The 25,909-nt window shown below is 51.0% G+C and overlaps 2 protein-coding genes across 2 annotated transcripts in view; both read right to left on the bottom strand.

The window, feature by feature from the left end:
* Slc28a1 (solute carrier family 28 member 1) overlaps nt 1–1,845 on the bottom strand; it is a 41,252-nt gene extending 39,407 nt beyond the window's left edge. Inside the window, exons 1-2 of the mRNA XM_051148816.1 lie at nt 1,654–1,845; nt 776–864 (exon numbers count right to left, since the gene is read on the bottom strand). Of these exons, the coding sequence (XP_051004773.1) occupies nt 776–864; nt 1,654–1,749 (185 nt within the window). The 5' untranslated portion in view covers nt 1,750–1,845. The remainder of the gene's footprint in view (nt 1–775; nt 865–1,653) is intronic.
* A 13,675-nt stretch (nt 1,846–15,520) lies between these two features.
* Alpk3 (alpha kinase 3) overlaps nt 15,521–25,909 on the bottom strand; it is a 44,486-nt gene continuing 34,097 nt past the window's right edge. Inside the window, exons 7-14 of the mRNA XM_051148814.1 lie at nt 25,286–25,433; nt 24,800–24,927; nt 24,638–24,673; nt 20,765–21,039; nt 19,104–19,192; nt 18,255–18,478; nt 16,414–16,462; nt 15,521–15,869 (exon numbers count right to left, since the gene is read on the bottom strand). Coding sequence (XP_051004771.1) covers nt 15,524–15,869; nt 16,414–16,462; nt 18,255–18,478; nt 19,104–19,192; nt 20,765–21,039; nt 24,638–24,673; nt 24,800–24,927; nt 25,286–25,433 — 1,295 coding nt within the window. The 3' untranslated portion in view covers nt 15,521–15,523. The remainder of the gene's footprint in view (nt 15,870–16,413; nt 16,463–18,254; nt 18,479–19,103; nt 19,193–20,764; nt 21,040–24,637; nt 24,674–24,799; nt 24,928–25,285; nt 25,434–25,909) is intronic.

Below are 25,909 nucleotides of genomic sequence, written 5' to 3'. Positions count from 1 at the left end.
TTTGTTAATCCCAGCACTTGGGAGGCAGAGGCAGGCAGATCGCTGTAAGTTTGAGGCCACCCTGGTCTATAAAGTGAGTCCAGGACAGCCAAGGCTAACAGAGAGAGACCCTGTCTCGAAAAAAAAAAATGCAGTTTGCCACCCACATGGTCTCGGGTTTCCAGAATGGACACTAATACTCAGGTCAATTGGTCACTTGTATGTCCCTGGAGGAAGGGCTGCTGCCCAAATCTCCTCGAAGGCCCTGGTGGCCAAGCACCCAGAAGATGCGCACTCACTGTTCATGAAATTCACCCCTCTGCTGCTGTTGTAAGGGCTCCCCACCTGTGGTGGGGGAACAGGCATCTTTTCCAGTCTCCTCAAGCTACCAAAGGACACCCCACCACTGCCACATCCTGTCCTTGGGATGTCCTTCCTGCTCTGCTCACAGCTGGATTTGGCCATACCAGACCCTGTGGGCTTGTCTCCACGTCTGTGGAAAGTGGAGAGTGTATCCCAGTCCTGGTGCTACAAACTGAGCCACCTGGGGTCCCCAAGGTGGCTCAGCCACTGAGGGAGGTTGCAGGGAGGCCTGGCCAGTCGGGGGGCCTGAGAAGGCCTGCTACACATTGCGATCTCCACTGGGTTTACATCCTGGCTGCTTACCAGCAGGCAAGTGGGCACCTAGCCTGGCTCGCCCCTGAGGCCTGCAAAGCTCAGTTGCCCCCTGACTTCCCTTGGACAGACTTCCATCCTCTTTTCCTGGTCACCTGGGTCCCTCACAAAAATCACCTACCTTCTGGAGAAGGCCTTCCACTTGGCCTTGTTCCAGCGGCCTCCACCCTCCGGCAGGCTTGAGTTACCGTGTGGGAGCCGGCCTTCCTCCTAAAGCCAACAGGGAACAGTCAAGGCCCGCCTTCCCATCAAGAGGCAGCTATGGCTGAAGGGAATTGAGATAGGCAAGACTCCGGCTGCCCTGCGCACACACAGGGTGTGTGCCTCTTGGGTGGACTGAGACAGAGGCTAGACTTCTGCATGGAAATATAGGAGGCTACTTAATTCAATTCTGCACTGCACGCGTTGACCACCTACTGTGTGCAGACACATCCTGCCCACAGAATTTCACTGCAGCCTCCTGGAGACCAGAAGGAAAGCCATAAAGGCGCACCCAGGCAGGCCCACCCCATTGCATGACTCCAGGGCACCCCCTGCCTCACTGTCCATGTAGTTATTGGGGGTGGGGAGTAGGGGAGCATTTAGTAATGGAGAGGGTACCTTGTTAGGGAAGGAAGGGAGGATGGAGGGTAGATGTCAGGCCTCACAGTTGGAGCTATGGTCCTTAGCTTGGCCTTTGGGGATCCAGGACAAGACTGCAAATTCTCTGAAAGCCAAGACTTCCTCAGACACCCCATGCCACCCCATCATTTGCTTCCCTTCTCGTCTTGTAGACCAGATGTTCTTACCTCTTGGGACCTTTGCTGACAGCACACAGTGGGTGCTCAGGACATGTTGAAGGGGTGAGACAAAGGAGGGTGCTCTGTGCTGCAGGGGCAGAGGGGTACTATGCAAGCAGAGGCGGGAGAGGACAGAGTGAAGGAAGCAGACAGACCCAGGCCCCTCCCACCCATGAGCTGCTGTCAAGCCAAGGAGGTGCTATAGGGGAAGGGTACAGACCATGCTCTCCAGGAACTCGGCCCCCATGTTCTCCAGGCCGTGGGCCACAGGTGTGAGAGAGATGGATGCTTGGTGCCTCAGCATGTCGTCCGCCATGTGCCAGGCAGCTGAAAGACAAAGACATCAGGGAGGGAGGGTCCAAAGCTGATGGAAGGGCCAGGTGAGAGACTAGGAACCAGAGGGAGAGAGAGGAGAGAGAGGGGGGTGGGAGAGGAGGGGGGGAAGAGAGAGGAGAGAGAGAGAGAGGAAGAGAGGAGAGAGAGGAAGAGAGAGGAGAGAGAGGAAGAGAAGAGAGAGAGGAAGAGAGAGAGAGGAAGAGAGAGGAGAGAGAGAGGAACGAGAGAGAGGAGAGAGGGAAGGGAAGGAGAGATGAGAGGAGAGGGAAGAGAGAGAGAGGAGAGAGAGAGAGAGGAGAGAGGAGAGGAAGAGAGAGGAGAGAGAGGAGAGAGAGAGAGAGAGAGGAAGAGAGAGGAGAGAGAGAGAGAGAGAGAGAGAGAGAGAGAGAGAGAGAGAGGAAGAGAGAGGAGAGAGCGTGAGAGTTCTTCCTGTCCTCACTATTGATTCTAGGAGAGGCAAGTGCCTGCAAGCTCCAGGTATTCCAAGCGGAAACAGTGCATTGCACCTCTGTCAGGAGGAAGGAAAAGAAGAAATCGTGTAAGCAACTGCTGTGGGCCCTGTTCAGAAAAGAGGCCCTAGTGTTCATCGCTTCCTATGACAGGTGAAAGCCATTGCCAATGGAAGACGTGTCCATTCAATCCAGCTTGAACACACGGCTCCAGCACATCTGAACTCCAAGCACATCTGAAGCCAGCCCTAGCGCTGGACTTTTCCATTCAAAACCCAATAGTCTTCCTTCTGGGCGAAGCCGGGCTTGGATTTTCGCTCATCTGTAAATAAGAGCTCCAAGATCCCTATTCCTCATTGCAGGCCCCTCTCCCATCCATGCCTTAGGAGTACCCTACTCTATCCAGTACCACACACACCCCCTCAGGAGGAGGAAAGCTTGTGGAGCGTGTAGCCGGAGCTGGGGAAGACACCTGCTACCTGGGCAGGCGCACAGCCACAGCCACAGAGCAAGAGGGGAGAGGACCCTGTACTACTCACGGATTTGTAGTGAGCAGGCAGCTTCGAGAAAGACTGACCGAAGCGCAGGTTGCTGTGGGGAGGGCTGGATCCAACCTGCTTGGGCTTTGGCCTGCTCACTTCTGTGGAAATTCCTGGGCAGAGTCCAAAGCTGGAGTAGGTTGGGCCTCCCCAGGGCTCAGGGTCACAGCTGGGGCGGGGACCACTGCCCTGGTTCAGGAAAAGGAGATGGGAGAACCAGGCCCACTGTGGTCCTGCCATCTGTCTGCTGACCCTTCCCAAACCAACCGCTTCTTGGCCTTGCTTCAGGCCACCTCCTCTAGGAAGCCACCTTGGTTGTCTGCACCTTCTCTTCCTCCTCTTTCTGTTAGCCATCCTGGAAATTTGTCTTAATGTTGTAGCTCAGCCTCCTGTTCTCATAGGATCAGCCACTCATTTACCAAGATACAGAAGGCACCGTCGCTGTCACAAACAGGAGGTGGCTCAGGGCAAAGCATCACACAGTCACAAAAACAAACCAAGAAGCACAACACTTCCTTCCTTCCTTCCTTCCTTCCCTCCCTCCCTCCCTCCTTCCCTTCCCTTCCTTCATTTCTTCCTAAACACCCAAGGGACACTGCAAAGCTGAAGAACAACACTTTCATATTCAGTCCCCAAACTAAACCTTTAAACTTACCTGACAGGATTAGCAACGTCTCTTTAATAATTAATGAGGTGCACCCTTTAACAATTAATGATTCCTTTTGATACCAAAGCTACTCCTCCCTCTCACACAGAGGCAAACACTGGCTGTTTTGGAAAAGAAGAGGCTGGAGGTAAAGGGCCCTGCTGTTGGAGAACTTCTGTTTCTGTTGAGGTTGGGAGAATAGGGTCTCCTCTAACCCAGGCTGGCTTTGAACCTGCTGTGTAGCTGAGAATAGCCTTCAGTGCCCAATCCTCCTGCCTCCACATTCCAAGTGCTGGGATTACAGGTGTGCACCTCCCACTCCAGACCTTCAGCCATCCTCATCAGCAATCACTGCAGTGCAAAATGAACCCCTGAAGACATAATAGAAATACACAGAGTGCAAGGGTTTTCCTTATTCCCCCTTAACCGCATACGGTTTTACTTTATTCATTGTCCCATAGGAAATCGTACTATTCCAGGGTTTTAAAAGCTTGCTTATTGGGGCTGGAGAGATGGCTGAATGGTTAAGAGCACTGTCTGCTCTCCCAAAGAACCTGGCTTCAATTCCCAGCACCCGTATAGCAACTTACAACTGTCTGTAACTCCAGTTCCAAGGGATCTGACACCTTTATACCAATGCACATAATTTAAAAAAAAAATTTTTTTTTTTAATGGGGCTGGAGCAATGGCTTAGTGGTTAAGAGCAGTGGCTATTCTTCCAAATGACCCAGGTTCAATTCCCAGCACCCACATGGTAGCTCACAACTGTCTCTCTGTAACTCCTGTTCCAGGTGATCTGACACTCTCACACCAATGCATATAAAATTAAATAAATAATTTTTTAAAATTAAAAAAAAAAAAGCTTGTCTATCTGGCAGAGATACAGTACCCACCGACAGGGCACTGGGCCCCCTTGATCATAAAATAAATGTTTACCTTGAGCAAGACTGGGATGGGGCCTGAGATGATCCTGAAGGGGCCACCCTTGGCCTCAATGAAGGAAAAGGATTTTGTCCTCTTTGAGGCCTCTGTCCTTTCTCGGTGGCTGCTTCCATGTCCCCTCCCCCTTCTCCTCTGCCTTTTTCTTCCTCTTGGTGGCCAGAAGCAGGCCAGAGGCCCCGCAGTCTCAGTGGCCCTGCAGTGAGTAGGCTATTTCAGTCTGCCTTATACCGCAGCAGCTTTCCAGGCCTCATAAACAACCATTTAGACTTGGGAGTGTCACAAGATGAACCTTGAGTTTGGAGCCCAAAGATCTAGATTCACCCTGGAGTCTTCAGTTAACTTATTCGCTGGTCTGTGAACTGCTGAGGGGAGGAACTAACTAAGGATTAAAGCAAGTGCTCAGCAGGGAGCCTGGGGCTGTCAGGGCAGCTGTCTTGGCTGTCTGAGGCCCATTCTGGACCATCGTGGTACCCTGCTCCCCCTCCTTCAGCCAGGGTGTCCTGCACCCTTCCCAGGGCTCCCCTCAATGTTAGAGTGGTTAGCAAGAATCACCCAGAAAGTCAAATCTCTCTGAGGTACAGAGACTGGGCAGGTGGGAGGCTGAGGGATGGGGATGCGGGCACCAGAATAGGACAGAGGGCTGGAGGGTGGCTGGTGTCTTGCTTCTGCCTCTCTGCCTGCCTCGATGCCTCCTCACTGGCCCCCTGTGCTGCTCTCTGTTTCCTGAGGGAATGGTTCTGGGACTTCCCACTTCCTTGCCAGGCCAACTGAGGGAGGCAGGGAAGGCAGGGTGCAGGATCGACGAGAAATGCAGAGAAGACCACGTGACTACACCTGTAATCGCCCCTAACCCCAGATCAAAATGGCCTCGAAGAAGCTGCTGGCTCACCAACCCTCAGCCCCATGCTTCTCCTTGGAGGCAGGCCCCTTAGTTGATTTGACTCTTTTAGGGGGCCACCTCTCATTCCAGAAAAACTTCTTAGCCAAAGAGCTGGCAAGGAGCCCTTCTTAGTGGGAAGAACTCACAGAAGTTTTTAAATTATACAGGCAAAAATGATTTCTTATTTAGTTCATCACCTTGCTTCCTGTGAGAGAAGTCCCCTGGTGTGCTACAAACCCAGTTAATGTGATTTTTTTTTAATTATATTTTAAAAAAATAGTAAACTGGGGGGCTGGAGAGATGGCTCAGAGGTTAAGAGCACTCTCTATTCTTCCAGAGGTCATGAGTTCAATTCCCAGCAGCCACATGGTGGCTCACAACCATCTATAATGTGGTCTGATGCCCTCTTCTGGTGTGCAGGTGTACATGCAAGCAGAATATGTATAAACAATAAATAAAAAAATAAATATTTTTTTAAAAAAATAGTAAACTGGGCAGTGGGTAGCATACACCTTTAAATCCCAGCACTCGGGAGGCAGAGGCAGGCAGATCTCTGAGTTCGAGGCCAGCCTGGTCTACGAAACAAGTTCCAGGACAGTCAGGGCTATACAGAGAAACCCTATCTCAAAAAGCAAACAAACAAAACCCACCACCACCACCACCACTAACAATAACAACAACAAAATTGAGACCTGATTTCATGTATCCCATGATGGCCTGGAACTCACCGGGAGCCAAGGATGACCTTGAACTTTTGACCCTCCTGCTCTCAAGGCCCTAATGCTGAGATTACAGGCTTGCACTGTCATCACACCTGTGCAGTGCTGGGGACCAAACTCAGAGCCTCGCACATCCTAGGCAGGCATTCTACCAACCCAGCTAGGTCTCCACATCACATGACTGATTGGGAAACACTCTTTTCTGCTTTGTCATGCCTATAGAAGTAAGTTTCGTCACCTCATTCCTTCAGTAACATGGCTAGGAGAGTGTGTAGGGGAACCTGGCCACCTCAAGGCGAAGCCCTTGTAGGTCAGCAGGCTCCTGGCAAGAAGGGGAAATGCAATGTGTATGCTGGATCCTGAGACAGATTGTGAGTCCCAAGAGATGGTGACAACTGTCCTGTTACTAGAAAGCTTCATGGGCTGGGTGGCGGTGGTGGAGGCATATGCCTTTAATTCCAGCGCTTGAGAGGCAGAGGCAGGCGGATCGCTGTGAGTTTGAGACCAGCCTGGTCTACAAAGCGAGTCCAGTACAGCCAGGGCTACACAAAGAAACCCTGTCTCAACTCCCTCCCGCAAAAAAAAAAAACCCAAAACCCAAAACCCAACCAACCAACCAACCAACCAACAAACAAACAAAAAACTAGAGAGCTTCACGGATGGCAGGCTGAGTGCTCTGTCCTCTACAGAGGTGTGACAGGAAACAAAGTACCACAATAGAGTGACTGTTTGGAAGTGAAACCGCCTGAGGTGGACTGAGCAGGCAGCTGTGTCCCGTGCTGGGATTTGGGGGATCTGAGCTTGTTCTTGGGGTATCTAGCCCATGTTTCCATTCCGTCTGCTGCGGAGAGGGCAGGATGGATTCTAGGCCTAGACTTGGACTCCTTCGTTGTGACTTACAACCTCGGCTCATGATCTGCACTGTGAAGGACACTGTGTCCCCGAATGACTTTCCAAGTGAGCCCCAGTGTGAATTCTGCAAGGGATGAGTGTACTGGGCAGCCAGCCCATATCCTGAGTAAGAACCCAGCTATTCCAAGAGCAGTTTGCCTGGATAGTCCCTGTGATGTTCCTGAGAGACCCAGTGCAGCAGAATGCCTGCCAGGTCCGAGGCATGTTCTGTAGCCTGAGATGGGGAAATCTCATGAGTGACGCACCGGGGAGTGCTCTTGGATGGGGGAGGGGGTGCAGGGGTACAGAATATGGTGAGGGTGAGAAGCCAAAATGTGGTGTTTCAGCTGGAGCCTGGCTTTTGCCTGACTGCACAGGGGAAATGCGTAGCACACTGTCCACCTTCTGGCAACAGGAACCTTCTGTCAGCCAAGGGCCAGCAGTTGGGGAGGCCCCGATGTTGTCTCCCAGGTGACTTTGCTTCCACTTGGTCCTGTATATGCTTCAGCAGATGTGAGCCACCGCCTTCCCTGCCACAGCGCCTGGAGGATGGCTGCCCACAGCAAAGGGGTCTTGGGTTGTGTGGCAGCAGCCCAGACAAATGGGAACCAATTGGTTCTTTGACACTTCTGGCTCCCCAGGAGCAAACAGCAAGGAACAGGCTCCCATAACTTAGGCAAGACCAGGCTGTCTCTTCCTACAGGGACCCTGCCTGCTTCATCGAGGACCTAACCCCATCTACTTTTTTTTTTTTAAGACAAGGTTTCTCTGTATAGCCCTGGCTGCCCTGGAACTCAATCTGTAGACCAGGCTCGAATGCATAGATTCACCTGCCCCTGCCTGCGGAATGCTGGGATAAGAGGTGTACGTTCTGTGTTTGTGGCAACACTGGTGTAAACAAATCCATTGCACTGTCACTTGTATAAAAACATGCAAGTGTGTCCCATACATAATATGTGATGATGACAACTAGGGACCATGTTAAAATGTACTGCCAAAGTGTACTGTGTGCTGTCACACGAACTGCCACCTTCTGTGCCTCAATGGCCTTGTCTTTTGACTATATCAAGAGTCCACAGTGAGCCGGGCATGGTGACATATGCCTTTAATCCCAGCTGTCGGGAGGCAGGGGCAGGCAGGTCACTGCATTAGAGGCCAACCTGGGTTACATAGGGAGTTCTGGGACAGCCACGACTACATAATGAGGCCTTAGTTGTTTTGTTTTTTGCACTAAGTTCTTTGGAGAGGTCAAGATCACCCACTGTTCTTCAAGGAGACCCAGGAAGAAGGAAGAAAAATCACCTAAGAGTGACATCATGTAACATCACACGTGTCATAGCATGTCCCCTCAGCTGTGCCTGAGCTTTGAGCTGCTGCACTGCTTGTTTCTTCTGTGTGGTTTGCTCTTGATTTCCTCCTTCCTCTTCCCAACATGCTTCAGAGCTTAGCTCAGGTGCCCCCAAGTCTGTCAATCAAAGTAAAGCTGCAGTCCTGCAAATGTCCGCTCCTACTCTTTCTTCATAGCGCTTCTTACTTAATGTGTTTGCTCATATATGTTCTACGGTAAGTTTTTCCTTTGAGACGGAGTATTGTGCAGTTCAGACTAGCCTGTCTTGAATGCTATCATAAGCACAGCACATACAGTTACCACATAGTGCAGACAGTCCCTACATCTCAAGTCAGAGAGGCTAACAAGGAACCAGAGTTGGCATAGTTGGGAAAGCAGGATTTAAAGCCAGGCTTGTCTGCGTTGTTCTAAGCCCATCAAGTCTCCCAATAACTTGGCTTCCTTGTGCTGCTCCCTCTGTAGGGGATAGTTAGCCTTCTGGGGAAACACAGGCATGCAAACTACTTTGCATTTCTCAGTTAAAACTATTGGGGAAGGGGCTAGAGAGATGGCTCAGTGGTTAAGAGCACTGAGTGCTCTTCCAGAGGTCCTGAGTTCAATTCCCAGCAACAACATGGTGACTCACAACCATCTATAATGAGATCTGGTTCACATGCAGGAAGAACACTGTATACATAACAAATAAATCTCTTTATATAAAAAAAAAAAAACTATTGGGGAGCGGTTATGATGTGCAAGTTCCATTTCCTGGGAAACTGAACAGAATCAGGTGGCCTTCTTGAGTCTGACCAGCACAAAGGTGCTGAGTTATAAAGCTGGGACCCAGACTCTGCTCTGGGCAGATTTACTGAGACAATCCACTCACCAGAGCCCTTGAGCCTAGCATGAAGTCTCTTCAGGGTGATAACACTGGGCTAAGGCCACCTTGCAGGTGTCCAGTGGGTGCCTCTGGGTTGTCTTAGCTAAGGTCTCTACTTCTGTGAAAAGACACCATGACCACAGTAACTCTTATAAAAGAAAACATTTATTGGGGCTGATTTATAGTTTCAGAGGTTTAGTTCATTATTGTCACAGCGGGGAGCATGGTGCCACCCGGACAGACGTGGTGCTGGAGATGTAGCTGGAAGTTCTACGTCTGGCTTCACAGGCAGCATGAGGAGACAGTGAGCCACTGGGCCTGGCTGGAGCTTCTGAGACCTCAAAGCCCCTCCCCTCCCCACTGATGCGTTTCCTCCCACAAGGCTGGGGCTCCTAACTCCCTTTGAGCCTATGGAAGGCATTTTCTTTCAAACCACCACATGGATGCAGAGCAAGCTAGGACTTTTACTGTGTGTCCCACACTAGCCATTTTTCCAGTAACGCACTCCACCTTGGAGGTGGGGACATAGGAGACAGAAATCAGCCCTCCTCCACCTCACATACCCCCCTGAAGTCCCAGCCTTAGGGAAACACAAGACCCAAGGGAAAATTTTCTTTCTTGAGTGAAAACTCAGAGAAGCAAAACACACTGAGTTGCTAAGGCCATCAGATGCCCTGGCTACCATCTTCTCTTAGGATTGCCCCTCAGTGGGCCACGCAGACACCCCATACAGAACTAACTCTGACCCTCCTACATTGCAGGCAGGTTCTGACAGGGCCAGGTGCAGCTTAAGCCTGCACATGTGTTCTCACTAGACAGGAGGGCATGAGCCTGGGTGAATTCTCATTTCCCAGGGGAGTCATGGCTTGCTTCTGGAGCTCCTTGTAAAGGTGACCCAGGGTAAAGCACATGAAACTTTTGTTCATACTTTAGGATGAGAAAAAAAAATCACTGGACACATAGTTTTGAAAACATATTTTTTTGTTATATTGGGGCCTGGAGAGATGTCCCGGCAATTCAGAGCGCTTGCTGCTCTTTCAAAGGATGCAAGCTCAGTTCTCAGAAGTTGCATCAGGCAAGAGCCTGGTATTCCAGCTCCAAGGGAATCTGATGTTCTCTTCTGGCCTCCAAGGGTACACACACACACACACACACATACAGACACACATACAGAGCCAGACAGACACACACACACACACACACACACACACACACACACACACACACACATACAGACACACACACATACACACATACACACATACACAGACAGACACACGCACACAGACACACAGACACACACACACATGTAAAAGAATTAAAAGTAAACCTTTACATTTAGTGTGTATGCTAGCGAGTCAGAAGAGAGCTTGCAGGAGCTTGCTTCCTCCTATCCTGGGTCAGCAGGCTGGAGGCCAGGCCCCTACCCACTGAGCAACCTTACCATCTTTCCTCCTACCCTGGGTCAGCAGGCTGGAGGCCAGGCCCTACCCACTGGGCCACCTTACCATCCTTCCTTGATGACCTTTTTAAAGCCACCGGTGATAGATCAGGCTCTCTTCCCTTCCAAAGGGTGAAACAGGGGACTGTTCTGTGGTTATGTAGAAATGTCCTTGCAGCTTGTAGCCATGGACTTTGCTTTACAATCAACCCAGAGGTCCATTCTGTAAAACTGGAAATCCACCACTAGTTGAAACACAGCCTCGCCCCGTTGCAGAAATCACCACCTCACCCAGCAGTGCTCAGGGCACACTGAACACAAGCTGACGGGAGCGTTTCCTCCGGGCTCTGGCAGGAGACAACCTCCCTTTGCTGACCCTACACTACTGCTCTGCCAAGAGAGTCCACCTTCTGCAGCTGTAGGTACAGAAAGCAGCATCATGTGAGGAGGCGGGGGAGGAGAAACTGTGCCTGGAAGCTGCAGCATAGAATAGAGAACACACGCTGTTCAAAAACTAAGCAGAAACCCGTGAAACGTGGCTCAGCAAGATGAGCAGACCGCAATTCTGGTTCAGGTCTTATTTACTGAGACACACTCACCAGAGAGGCTTCATTCAGTGTAGGCCCTCACAGGCCCGAAATTTTTTCCCATTTTAAAGGGGCATGAACAGCACAACTGGACCAAATGTTGGCCTATATTAGATGATGTTACAGGACCGAAAGAGCTGGCTGCAGTCACGTGTGCCTATGTCCCAGTGACTTGGGAGGCTGGGATGGGAGAGTCGTTTGAGCACAGGAGTTAGGGCCAAGCTGGGAAACATAGCAAGACCCTCACACATGCTCTTAACAAAACACAAAGACCAACACGGGAAAGGGTCCCTGGCGTGCATCCATCCCCACCTGCCTCTGCCTTCAGGCAGGACAAAAAGATGGACTCCCCTGGCTGAGAAGTGGGCGAGCCTCTGCTGCCTTCCCCTGGAGCACTGACTGGCAGGGCTAACCCCTGACCTCAGTAGTGGAGAAGCTGAGCTGGGTGGGTGACTAATGGACTTGGGTGTAGGATCCTGAGCTGTGGTTTAACAATGGCTGGTGTCCTCGGAATGGGAAAGGTCAGGCAGGCCCCGAGTGTTACCGAGTGACTAAAGACTTCTGGTTGGACCAACAGGCCAGTCTCAAGGTAGAAGTCCAGATCTCCCCTCTTGATTTCCAGACCCTCCCGAGGAGGAAGTGAACCAACCAGATGCCTCTCTGAAGGAAGCCCTTCTCCTTACCACTAGATGCATGCTGTGAGACTCGCCCCCAACTGCCTCCAAGAGACCTGTCTTACATCTGTGGTCTGTAGGACGAGGGGACCAGTAGTTTCCCAAGATGCTTCCCAAGATACAACGTATGATATACACACATATGCACACGTGGTGAGCTCCCCGTGTGCGCGCCACAGATTAGTAACTTTAAAATGACTTTAAAATGCAAGCAGACTACATTGCTCCTTGAGAATGTCCTGGCATAAACGGTGTAATTCTGTTCAGGTCAGAATAGACCTTTGTTTTATTTCTTCTAATCCCTTCACACTATGGACCAAGCTCCTTGCTATTAAAGCCCAGTTTTTTGACTGATATATCTAGAAGGCTGCCAGCCCTGGTTAGGCCTAGAGCAAGTGAAAGGTCTCCAGCTGGGAAAGCTGGTTCTGATAAAACTGGTTCTGCCACCAGGCTGCCAGACCCAGCAGTACGTGAGGTGTCTATCTGTGTAGTGCTAATGAGGTTATGGTTAAGCCATATCAAGGAAATATGACAGGAGAGTCCAGAATTGGAAACCAACTGATGTTCTTGCCAACAAGTAACTATTATACTTCTGGGGAACTCTCTGGATGACCACTAGGTCCCCAAGGATGATACTCATCCTCAAAGATACAGTAACAGCTCTGCTGGAAGCCAAGGCAGCCACCTGCCATTCAGGGTCCATGTGTGGAAAGAGGCGATGGACACAGCTAGCAGGAACTCTAGAGGGGAAAGTAAACTTGCTGCCACATGACACAGGGCGGGGCTAGAGAGGAAGCTGGAGGTTCCTGGAGTGCTTCTACACTGTTGTGTCCAGTAGAAGGTCCTGTCACGCAGGCAAGACCCCTAAGGGACCAGAAATGAGTCCAAGAGGGTCTATAATTTTGGTTGAATTGGGTTAATCTTACCAGTTAGATCATAGAGTGCAGAATTTCAAGGTGGGATTTTGATTAAACTGAAAAACCATAGCAAGTGGCACCTGCCTTCGGCAAATGGGTGGCTGCTTCATTACCCTTAGACTTAGTAGTTGGGTATCGGGTGTGTCCCTGTCTAAGCAGGGTACTTGGTTTGGGCCTGAATGTGGGAATCGTAACAGAACACATGCAAAGAAATCTTTGTGTCTGAATCAGGGTGTGTTTCTCAGCTTTGCCCACCAAGTCCTTCCTGCCCTTCCGTTCTCTATTTCTCTGGGAAGAATCACCCTCTTAGCCTGGAAGTGAGCGCGCACACTCCTGATTCCGGTACTCTGGGGGTTGAGGCAAGAGGATCAGGAGTTCAGAGCCAGCATCTCAACTATTATATATCATGAGTTTGAAGCTAGCCTGGGCTACTTGAGATGCTGTCTCAAAAATAATCTCCAACTTTTGGAATACTGCTTCTCTCTCTCTCTCTCTCTCTCTCTCTCTCTCTCTCTCTCTCTCTCTCTCTCTCTCACACACACACACACACACACACACACACACACACACACACACACACACACACACACCCTGTGAGTCCCTGAGCCCCAGGCCAGACTGTCTTGGCTGAAATTTGAATTTTGGTGGAGGGCCTGCCGGGAGCCATGGCAACAGCTACTGGGAGCTGCCTGGGCTCCTGCCTTTCCCAAGGCTAACTGTTCAAATATCCTTTTGGAGTGAGCTACCTCAACATCCCTCTCATGAGGCCATTTTCTTGACTAATTGGTCCAAGTTATAATTTCTATTGCTTCAAATCCACATCCTCGAAGATACACATTCCTCCCCTAACTGACACACGTTGCCTTCCAAGAGCTGCCAGTCTGGGGTCTAGCACACAGTAGGTGCTTAGTGCTCTTTGGCTGAATGAATAAATGCCTGAGGAACAACCCAGTTTTCACTGGATATGCAGGCTGGTAGACTTGGGGACATGCTGGGGCAAGTAGGAAAAGTGGGGAGTCACCTGAGCAGAGAGTAGGTAGAGAAGTTGCAATCATCCCCAGTGGATGGGGAGGTGTCAGGTAAGGGAAGGCCCTGGGTGGGGCAGGGTGCAGTGGGGGTGGAGCAGTCATGAGCCCTTGCTGAGGAGGAGGAGGAGGAGGAGGAGGAGGAGGAGGAGGAGGAGGAGGAGGAGAAGGAAGAGGGAAGGACCAGCAAGGAGGTGGAAGGCAGGTGCTCTGCTGCTGGGCTCCTCTTGCTGGGAAGGCTGTGGCAGAGCCAAGGGAGCTTCTGCTGAGCCCCGAGCTCTGCTCTTCTTTCTTAGGTCCCATTCCTTCCAGTTCCTCTTCCAAACTGGAGGTGCAGTTCCAAAGGGTTTAAGTTCCCAGACACCCTGCTGAAGGGCAGGAGCCATCAGCTCAATTGCACTGTAACACTGACTATCCACCTGTGGCGGCCACAGACAACTGAGATGAACTTCAGGCTAGGAGCCAAAATCAGATCCGTTTTGCCCCAGGCCCACGGACTATGCAGAGCCTTCTTGACCTTTCTTAATCGATAATCACACCAGATGAGGGCAACAAACAGGACACACAGTTGCTGCCTTTATTGTGTAACAAGGGGAGCAGGCTAGCTCCGGACCTACCCCATCCAAGGTCTCTAGGAAGGACCCGGGGTGCTGGATCCAGCACAGAAATTCCCTGGGAACCCACACCTGAGCATCTGGAGCCGAGCCCCAGGTTCAAGAGCAAATGGCTGGAGGTAGGCACAGGGGCATCCTTCTCCACCCAAGTGCACATGAGTGGATTGCAAGCCTCCAGGAACACCCCTGTGTCCCCTCCCTCATGAGGAAAAGCCCCAGTTTTCCATTCCTTTAGGGCAGAGATGTGGCATTTACTGCAGCCTTTGCTCCTTTCAAAAGAGAGCACAAGGCACCTCAAAGTCAAGGCTGACCCTCTACCTACAGCTGTTCACACGTCCTCATGCCACCTCCCTCCCCATGAACAGAGACGCTGGGAGAACCAGGGGAGAGGGCACTGGGGTAGAGTGAAGCCAGAGTTCCTCACTCAGACATTGGTGGGTAGGGTGCAGGGTCAAGATGGAGTGAGCCCTTGGACAAAGGGACAAGCAAGAGCGAGTAAAGGGCAGGCAGCAGACTGCACTGGGTTCCAAGCCAGGGATGGTACTGTGCGCAAAGAAGCATGGGAAACAAGGAAGTGCCAGTGTGACAAGAACATATATCATCAGAACAACCCTGCACAAAGACACGATGGGCTCCAGAAAGGCCCTGGGTCCCACCAGACTCAGGACAGGTTAGTGGCGGCGTAAGCTGTGAAGGATGAGGCAAAGGAGCTGAGAGATGAAACCCTGAGAGTCACCAGGCTAGACCTCACAGGAAGTCCAGTGCCCTGAGGACAGGGGGCGAGCCAGGAAAAGCAGGGACAATAAGGTAAATGCTGGCCCATGGGCCCCGGAGTGCAACCTTCGCTTGTGTGGCGGCTGGGGCAAGGGTCAGAGTGCAGAACTCGTGCGGAAGACTCGGGGAGCCTCCAGCAGTGGCAAGTGTAAACTTGAAGGAGGGCCTAGGCCACCAGGCACTCGGAGGTGGGCCCCACTTGAGGCCTGGGAGCCCTGGGGCGACAGTGACACTAGAAGAGGCCAACGGGTCACGTGTCATGCCCCCCCAAAGCCTTCCAATGAGGTGAAACTACTCAGAGAGGTCCCCAAGAGGTGCCTCCTTTGGGCACCTTCTCTGATTAGTCCTGAATTGAAAATGTCTCCATCTGGTTCAAGCTGCTTCCTGGTTGGTCTGCTCTTGGGCACAGGCCCCCAGCCTCCTGTGTGTGTGTGGTGGTGGTGGTGGGGCTACCGCATGCCTTGGGCCTTAGAGCTCCCCTCTTGGGCAGGAGGCTCCCCCAATGACTGAACAGTGACTGCCTGAGAGGCCTGAGGCGTGGCCTTGGAGCTTGGAGTGCACTTCCGCGTGCCCTGGGGACTAGGAAGGCCTTTCTTCTGGGGCTGAGGACTCAGCTGGGACCCTTTCCTGCCTGCGGATGGACTCTTGGAGCCTTTGGCCTTGGCTTGAGGGTGGGCAGCCTCAGGGCCCTTGAGGGGTTTCAGCTCCAGCATCTCACAGTAGGTGTTGCACTGGTGGAAAGAGGCAAACTGGTCCAGCAGGGTGGGGAAACAGCTCTCCTTGAGGCCTTGGTATCTGCAGCCAAACATAAGAGTTGAGTGGGCCCTACTGTGTCACAGGCCCATGGTAGCTGGCTTTGGGATGGCTGACATCAGAGCGTTGCGTGGTGTGACAAAAATGTTCCTCAGAATGCTACTTCAGGTGGCTCCCTCCCAAGCTCAAATTTAAAGTGGGGTCACTATATCCTGACACATGGGATTCATCAGATGGGCCATTCTTTTCAATGTCAATTGCTGTAGTCTGCCCCACCCCCACCCCCTCGCACCCCAACTGTAGCTGCAGGGCCCTTGCTCATCTGTATCCTGTAGCTTTCTCAGGGAGGGAAGAAGTTGAAGGGGCCCAGGATTTCAGGGAGCCATTTGTGAGGACATTAGGAGTTAGGGGTATGAGGAGGGGAGGCTCAGTGTCCCCAGGGTGTCACCAGTGACCACATGGCCACAGGGTCACATGACTGGGATCATGCAGCCCCAGGCGCAGCACTTCAGGGATGGAGAATCGTTAGGAGTTGGGGTACCCTGAGAAGACGCTCTCAGACATTCTGTCCCCAAGAGCCACTCACCCTCGAAGTTTGGTAGCAATCTGGACATCAGTCGTCTTCCAGTCAGCCCCTGGGGAGAAAGGTAGGAGTTGATGTCAGCCAGCCTAGCGGCTTCTAGGGCCCTGTGTCACAGCATGATGTCACCTTAGGAAGAAGCTTCCTGGAGCTGACCACCCAAGGGTCAGACCAGTCCACACACTGGATTATCCTCGGGGTTCTGGACTCAAGCCTTCTCCTTCCTCTTAACAAGGTAGCCATCCACCCAGGAAAGAGAAGTGGGAATGAGACCAGCAGAAATACAACACTGGAGAGGACAGGCTTCCCACGCTCCCGAGGTCAGCACGCGCTCTAAGAAATCAGGGGTCTTCCAAGTAAAACGCTAATGTCAGCCTTGGAGAACACAGCCTCACCATTCAGGTTTGGGCTTCTGATCCCTCTTTCCCCACTTCTACGCAGAGCATCTTTCTAGGGAGTTGCGTTTCCCTCATAGGCTGGGGACTGTCGTGTGACAGGGTGCGCCAAATGGGCCGCAGAATCAGGCAAACCTAGATTTCAACTCTTTCACTCCTGAGCTCTATGAATTTAATAAGCCACTTTGTTATCTAACCCTCAACTACAGAGGACAACGGTACCTGCCTGTCCTGTGGACACCGAGACACTCCCACATGGAGGACTCTTAACTTCCTGCTGCCCTTCAGCATTTACCTTGGTTCATTTAGTGTTACATGAATGAGCCCTTACACTTGCATGGGATTTTATCTTGCAAAATCTCTTCCCAAATTCGGGGTCTCTGTGCTGATCACACGTCTGAGGGGCACGGAGACATCGCTCGAGAGAATAAAAGGCAACTACAGCTCCAAGAGTGAATGGCTTGAGCTGCCTGAGCTTTGCTTCCCCTCCGATCGCTTTGGTGTTTGCTGTTTTTGTTGCTTTCACGAGGGTTTTGCTATGTGGCTCAGGCTAATTTCCTAGCTCAGTTTCCCAAGTGCCGGGATGAGAGGTGTGTGCTGTGACTTAATGTATTGCATGACACCACACACACACACACACACACACACACACACCCCTCAGGTAGCCCAGGCTAACTTCAATTTCACTATGTAGCCAAGGATGACTACAAATTCCTGATCTTTCTGTCTCCACTTCCAGAGTGCTAGGACGACAGCCTGTCTGTGTTTGAGATGGGTGGTCACTTGCTGCCCAGGCTGCCTGCAAACTTGAGGTTCTGCTCCGGCTTCGCGATTCCAGGGTTACAGGCATAGAGCACCAAGGGTATAGATAAATCTTTTTATGCTATGGTAGCACAGACTTTGGGAGATGTGGGGAGTGAGAAAGTCAAGAGCGAGGCAGCAGGGAAATAGGATATCAGAAAGCTGATTGTGATTTTTGAACTCGATGGCATGCAGTGCTCTAGATTTTGAATCGTAAGTGGCCTGAACTGACTCCTTGAAGTGCTTGGAGACAGGAGGCCAGTCTAGTCTGCAAATCAAGTTCAAGGCCAGCTGGGGCTGGATAGCATAGACCTGTCCTAAAACAAACAAACAAACAAACAAACAAACAAAAAACAAAACTATTTTTACATAACTTTGCATAACAAAAAAATTGATATCTAAAACAAAAGAAGTATTTTAAATTTTAGGTGGGTCTGGACTCCTTGAAGCGTAACTACGTTGCTAACTGGCTGCACGAGGCCCTGGTGTATCTAAGGATTACATGCCAAATAGTCTCTGGCCAATCAGGGTTATAAAATCCTTGTGAAACATGGAGGAGAAAGAAGGCTTGGCGAGCTGCGAGCACACTGTGTGCTCTGCCTTCTCCATGTGCTTCCACGGCATGCATCTGTGCACCCTCCACCCTCATACCTGCTAAGTCTGTGACCAGAAAGCTGCCATTCGTCCACTGATACAGCCAGTGCTGGAAGGTCTGGCATTTCTGCATGGCCTCCGAGCTGCTGGATGCTGCTGGGGCCCCAGCACAGCCCCATTGCCTGGAACAATACGGCTGCAGCGGCTTGCCCAGATCTTCTTCCAAGGTAGCGTATGGTATAGTGTTCGCAGGCCGGTAGATCAAATAAAGTGGGATGATCCTAAAGACAGGGGCACCCCGTGGTCAGTCAGAAGAGTGGCCGCAGGGATCACCTTCCCATTGTCCCCGTTCGCAAGAGCGACATCTAAAAGAAGGGACCTTTCTGGAAAGAGTTCTCAGCTCTGAGTATGAAGGACAGAGGGAAGGATAGAAAATGACCACCAACTTCAGAGTCAGGCCCATTCTCTGTAGTCAGTAGGACTAAAATTAAACCCTGTTATGGCCCCGGGCAGCCTGCGTTTGGATGAGGGCTGAGAAAACTATGTGCAAACAGAAAGGACACCTGCAGGAAGGAGCCAAGGGTGTCAGCTAGGCTTGATGCCAGCAGGAGACCAGATGCACGCGGCGCATTTAAAGCTCATGCCAAATGTCCACACTGACCCACCCTGCCTACCTGCCACATTAGAATCTCACCCAGCAGCTGCCTGGCACACCCACCCCCTCCCCTCTCCAGAGCCCCAGAACCTGCTGTTGAAGCTCTGCAGCAGGCAAATGTGGGATTGCCGCCAAGCTGAGTGCGGGGTGGCTGTGAGGCAATCTGTACCTGGCAGAGACTCAGGAGGGCCCTGGGAGGCTGTGAAAGCGCTGTCTTTACACAAGCCCAAGTCCCCCCTTGGAACACTTACTCAGGCACCTCCCCGAAGCCAGAGGTTGCACGGGCCTCAGCTGCAAAGATTTTGCAGTACTCCCGACTCATGTTCTGGATCTTGCACCCCTGTGGATTAGAAGAAACCAATTCTCGCTACCAAGAACGCTCTCCCAGGTGTGTGGTGTGCCTGCCTGAGCGAGTGGGCTCCTGCCAGGGGGGCGGCGGGGAAGAACTCCAGGCCTGAGCTCACTGCTTCTCCACCTGATTTTCTCTTCTGAATAACAACAGGCTGTGGGCTTTTTTGTCAAATTTAGAGTTTTCAAAGTGGTCTCCCAGCTGGGTTTACTGGAGCCCTAATGATGCCCCAGGAACCCCTGTGCAGAGCCCGGGGCAGACTATGGTCCCCACCTCCGTAGCTCTCTTTTTCTTGACATAATAAGGCTTCACTGAGATTGGATATGGAGCTGGAGAAAGGCTTCCACTACAAGGATGATAATTTGGAGGCTGGAGTGATAGGTCAGTGGTTGACTGGTTTTCCAGAGGACCTAGGTTTGATTTCCAGGCCCACATGGCACCTCATAGCTGAGAGGATGGAACACCCTTTTCTCAGTGTCACATACACACGGGCAGAACACCCACACACATAAAAACAACCATTTCACCGGATGTGGTAGCACATACCTTTAACCTCAGCATTCAGGAGACAGGGGCAAGTGGATCTCTGTGAGTTTAAGATTAGCCTGGTCTACAGAGCAAGTTCTAGGCCAGCTAATACTACATAGAAAAACCCTGTCTCAAAAAACAAAAACAAACAAACAAAAAAATTAAAAACCGGGCATGGTGGCGCATGCCTTTAATCCCAGCACTTGGGAGGCAGAGGCAGGTGGATCGCTGTGAGTTCGAGGCCAGCCTGGTGTATAAAGTGAGTCCAGGACAGCCAGGACTACACAGAGAAACCCTGTCTCGAAAAACCAAAAAACAAAACAAAAACTATACATAGGTAGGTAGGTAGATAGATAGATAGATAGACAGATAGATGTGTGTGTGTGTGTGTGTGTGTGTGTGTGTGTGTGATTTAGGGGCTTGGTAAAAGGCTCAGTGGGTAAAGTATTTGTTGTGTAAGTGTGAAGACCTAAGTTCAAATCCCAAGGACCCATGTAAAAAGTCAGCTTTGGCTATGTGCAATTCTGTACCAGGGTTGCTAGGGCTTACTGGCCACCAGCCAAGTTGCAGGTTCACTAAGAGACCCTGTTACAAGTGAATAAAGCAGAGATTGATAGAGCAGGATACCCAGAATCCTCCTCTGTCTTCTGCTAGTTCACACACACACACACACACACACACACACACACACACACACACACTCAAATACATGCACACATGCACACTCAAACACACATATACACATGCACAACACACACATACACGCACAACACACACACATACACACATGATAATTTGAAAAGTAGGTTCCAAATGGTTTTGAGACTCTAAAGTTCTCTGAGGCCAAAGGTCTGGATTTACAGCTGGCCCTCAGCCAGTCCTTGAAGCCCACCCTAGAAGTCACATGAGCTTGAAATAGACGCGGCTTCTATCTCCGCACGAGGCTTCCCAAAGAACTGAGACCGGGAAGGAGAAGAGGTGGCAGAGTAGAGGGAAGGGACATGACACGATGTGGGGAGGAGGGTGGTACAGTACCTGGATAGTGACATCATAGTTTCTGCCCAGGAGAGAAGTCTCACTGCTGGGTCCAAACACGAGCAGGCTGGACACCTTGATGACACATGTACGGCCGGATTCGAAGATGGGTTCTAGCCCGTAGATGACCTTGGCCTGGGAAGCCTTCTGAAGGCCGTGTCCACCCCTTTGCGGTTCCTCGCTCACCAATCGCCCAAAAAGCTTGTCCCCCCAGCAGCCAGAGTCAGCCAGACCCTTAGCAAACACCATGGGGGTCATCTCAATTTCTTCTCCAACTGAAGGGGAACAGGAGAAACATGGGAACTTGCATCCCCGCCTGACGGACGCAGGGTCCATAGGAGAGGAAAGGCCTCCAACAGTCCCGGAGCTGCTGCACTCACTTTAGAATCTGTGATTGCTCCTGGGCTGCAAAGCTGTGAGTCCCCTGTCAAAACTACAGGGTGCTTGGGGCAGACGCTATCTGACTCAGCTCCTACCACGTACGTGTTCCCACGGTGCCCATCTTACACTGCATACTCAGCAAGGGCCCGCGCAAGGCCGAATGACATTTGCAGTCGACACAGACTACCAGAATTGCCTCGCACAGTTAAGAGTTTTGAACAAATAAATCAATGACTTTATTTCAAGCAACAGTTTTTGATGAAAATAAAAGAAGTTTGCAGGACTAATCCGATAGCAATGAGCACCAGCTAGTGCTTAGCATGGTAACTTAGCACCATTTCCCTCCAAAAGGAAACAACTGGATCCAAGGCACAACAGGAAGTACATGGGATGGGTCCAGAAAACAAGGACTTGACCATGAACTCCTGGGAAGCCAGGCCTTGGAGTCCAGGCCTTTCTTCCCAGGTTCTTGGGGACCAAGGCAGGACCTGCCTGGGCTACTGTGGGTGAACTTGAGGCCAGTGTAGGCAACTTTCTGAGACTCTGTCTCAAAATGAAAGGTAAGCAAAGGAGGTTAGAAAGACAGCCCAGTGTGGAGCACTTGCCTAGCATGTGCCTGGCCCTGGTTCAATACCTACCACTACGAAGACAAAACAGCAATGCAAACTACTGCAGAGTTGTCAAAAGATCATAAGAGCCAACCAAGGGGGCACCATTTGGTCAAAAAATGAAGCAATCTTAGCAACAAAGAGGAAAAAGTGGTGTAAGGCACAGAGCATATCAAATATATGAAAATCCCACTAGTCCATAATGGCAATTGAAACAAACAAACAAACAAGAAAACCTCCCAGTGTCTTTAGAAAAAGAAAGAAGCCTCACTAGTCGCCCAGAGGCGACCTCATCACTCTGAATCTAGTGAGAGGGAAAGCAAGCACACAGCCTTCATCTTCTCTTAGAAGTTTGTACCAAGGTAACCTATGGCCATTTCTTCTCACCTAATGCATAGGATTGCATACCTCCATGTCATAGCTCCCAAAGAGATGACAAACTTGGGCAAAAATCAGTGACCACTAAGTCAGCCCACATGACAAAGTAAGGTGGGAAACAGTATTTTTTTTTTTTTTTTTTTTTTAACTTTACAAAGGGGCTGCTGAACCCAACGCGCAGTCAGCATTACTAAAAGTGGAAGGTGTGACACTGCCTGCTTCTGCTTAGGATGGGAAGGAAATAAACAGCACTCCTGTGGACCACTGCTTTGTTTTATTTTGTTTTGGGAGACAATGGCTCACTATACAGCCCAGGCAAACCTTGAACTCATAATCCTCCTGCCTCAGCCTCCTATGGGCTAGGCTTATAGACCCTGTAGACTATTCCTGACTACTACCCGCCCGCCCCCAAAAAAAAACATTTTTCCTGAATCTGAATCTGGCCGACTTTCTAATCTGGTTATCAATTTAGAAGAAGTATATAGATGGAAGAATTGGGTATACGAGGGTAGAATGAACAAAATCTAGACTATGAGAAATTCTGCAGGGGCTGGGGTGGGGGGCGATGGCTCAGTCCTTTAAATACTTAGCACTGAAGCCTGAGAGGCTGACCTCAGTCCTGGTCAGGGCACACTATGGTAGATCCTGACTTCAGTCCTGGTCAGGGCACACTATGGTAGATCCTGACTTCAGTCCTGGTCAGGGCACACTATGGTAGATCCTGACTTCAGTCCTGGTCAGGGCACACTATGGTAGATCCTGACTTCGGTCCTGGTCAGGGCACACTATTATAGATCCTAGCACTGGAGAGGTGGAGACAGCAAAGAGCCCTGGGGCTTGCTGGCTAGCTAAACTGGAGGGACCCAGTGAGTGCCCTTGTCTCAAAACCAGCCATACTCTGGGCTGCAGAGATGGCTCAGAGGTTTAGAGCACTAGCTATTCTTCTAAAGGTCCTGAGTTCAATTCCCAGCAACCACATGGTGGCTCACAACCTTCTGTAATGAGATCTGGTGCCCTCTTCTGGCGTTTAGGCAGAATACTGTATAAATAATAAAGAAATCTTTGGAAAAAAAAAAAAAAAAAAAGAAAGAAAGAAAGAGTGAGCAATACTCCTGAAGAGCAATACAAAGTGGATCACTAGTATCTACACACACAGACAAGTACATACTCACATATAAACACACACACACACACACACACACACACACACACACACACACACACACACACACACAGAAAATCCTTTGCATCCAGTGACTAATGGCAAGAGAGAAGACAAATGAGGAGGGAGGAACAGTAACACAGTAGACAAGACAAGACATGTACCAGCCAAATAAATTAGTGGGTTCTGACCGAAACCAACACATGGACACAGCCGAGGATAATGGACATTTGATGACATTAAAGGATTCCCACTAAGTTCTTGGTGTGGCTGGCGTTTTAGTTTCTTTTATTTTGCGGTTGTTGAGACCAGGTCTCAGTCCGTTGTCCAGGGTGGGTTGGAACTCACTACACAGATCAGGTTGGCCTGAAATTCATGATAACTCTCTAGGTTCTGGGTCAAAGGGCTGGGGTTACAGATGTGCACCATCAATGCCCGGCCCACCAGGCGTGCACCATCAATGCCCGGCCCACCAGGCGTGCACCATCAATGCCCGGCCCACCAGGCGTGCACCATCAATGCCCGGCCCACCAGGCGTGCACCATCAATGCCCGGCCCACCAGGCGTGCACCATCAATGCCCGGCCCACCAGGCGTGCACCATCAATGCCCGGCCCAGATGTGGGTATATATATGATAGAGATTTAAATGTTCCCTGACGAAGGGAGTGTGCAGCAGGCTCTCCTCCAATAGTCAAACCCTTGAAGGGCTTGTCAAAAGTTGGGGGTTGCCAGGCATGGTGGTACCATTTAATCTCAGCACTTAGGAGGCAGGGGCAGGCAGAGCTCCGTGAGCCTGAGACCAACCTGGTGTGCATAACGAATTCTAGGACAGCTAGATCTACACGATGACATGCTAGCTTAAAAACAATCAGCCAACTTGAGGGTATATCTCACAATCACCAAAGAGCTACAAATGATGCAAAATTCCCAAGTCTTTCCTAGACGCTCAGGATGCTTGAACAAGGGGGCCGAGAAGCTGTGCTCGTAGTAGACTACCTGTGACTCTGATGCCAAGGTCGACAGAGCATCGTGGGAAACTCTGGGTGCCTTGGTGGCATTCCTGCCCTTCATGGACTTCTGATGGGAGCTTAGGGCTGCACTAACTCCTGCCAAGTGCTCCTACTCCGACCCCCCAGCCCATCTTCCTCCACAATCTTTAAAAACATCAGTCCTCCATCATTGCGCCCCCACCCCCACCCCCCAGGCAAAGCCATATCTTAAACTGGGAGCAAAGGCAGCAGCATGCAGATTTAGGAAGGATTGTAAATCCCTAAGGACAGAAACCCTGCACAGAACAGGACTGGGAAGCAAGGCCCACCCTCCTTCCCAGAGGCGCAACATACCTTCGCCTTCCTCTCTGGAGATGAAGCCAGACAACACTATGTGGAAAAAAAGAGAACTCTGCTGTCTTCAGGCTGTCTGTCAGGCAAGTGCCATCCCTGCACAGCACAACGCTGCCACCCGCAAGGCCAGGCCAGCCGAGATCCCAGCAGCAGGACACTCACCCTCAGGGCTGAGGCAGAAGTCAGTGGAGGCTGAGCCATACTCATTTTGGATGGTACAGCGATACACACCACAGTCCACAGGAGATGCCTGTACGATGGCCAGGGCTGCCGGCCCCTCGTCCCCTGCACTGCAGAGAGCGGAGACCCTTCTCGTGAGGGTCATCACCATGACACAGGGCCTTCGACCCAACTCTCACAGGCTGCTGGGACCCAGGCTCTGGGAGCCCTGGGGAGGTGGTGAGAGGTTCCAGGGTCAGAAACTGGTCCTCAATCACACAGGTGACACTTACTCGCTGTGTGACTTGGGACCCATGATTTAAGACCTCTAAGCTTCAATTTCCTGATCTCCACATGAAGTAACAGACTCACTCTCTGGGGCTATTGTGAGGATGAATTGAGGGGATGATTCAAAACGTTAGGACAGGGTCCGACATGACTGGGACTGGGAAGGCTGGTCAAGGTGGTGATGCTATCCGGATGGCTTACCTCCTGCTCACCTCGCCCACTGGCTGCTGATCCTTCACCCAGGTCAAGACTGAGTCACTAACAATGTTGAAAAACTGGCACCAAAGCTTCAGACTACCAGAAGAATCTGGAAACTGCTCCACCCGAATTTTCCGGATAACCTGTGGGGCTGAGAACAGGAGCTCTGTTACAAGAGAGAAGACAAATCCCCACCACGCTGCACCATCTCTGGCCCTTGCATCCCTGGGCATCCTTTTGGGGAACAGGCTTAGAGGAAACAGCACCGTTATAAACTAGCATTTTAGCTGGGTGGAGTAGTGCACGCCTGTAATTCCAGCACTTGAGAGACAGAGACAGGTGGATCTCTGGGAGTTCAAAGCTAGTAGCCTGGTCTAAAAAGCGAGTCCAAGGCTCACAGGACAACTAAGGCTACCACAGAAACCCTGTCTCAAAAAAACAGAAGAAGGAGAAGGAAGAAAAGACGGAGGAGAATAAAGAGGAAGAGGAGGAGGGGGAGGAAAGAAAGGTCTTTGCATTTTCTGTTCCTATCTCTACAAACTTGCCTTTGCACCTTATCTTGACCATGCGGTAACCATGACAACCATGGAACAAGTCTACAAAGGGGAATATGGTGATGGTGGAGCG

This window comes from Acomys russatus, chromosome 7, assembly GCF_903995435.1.
Source record: "Acomys russatus chromosome 7, mAcoRus1.1, whole genome shotgun sequence".
NCBI lineage: Eukaryota > Metazoa > Chordata > Mammalia > Rodentia > Muridae > Acomys > Acomys russatus.
This window is presented reverse-complemented; position numbering and strand designations above follow the sequence as displayed.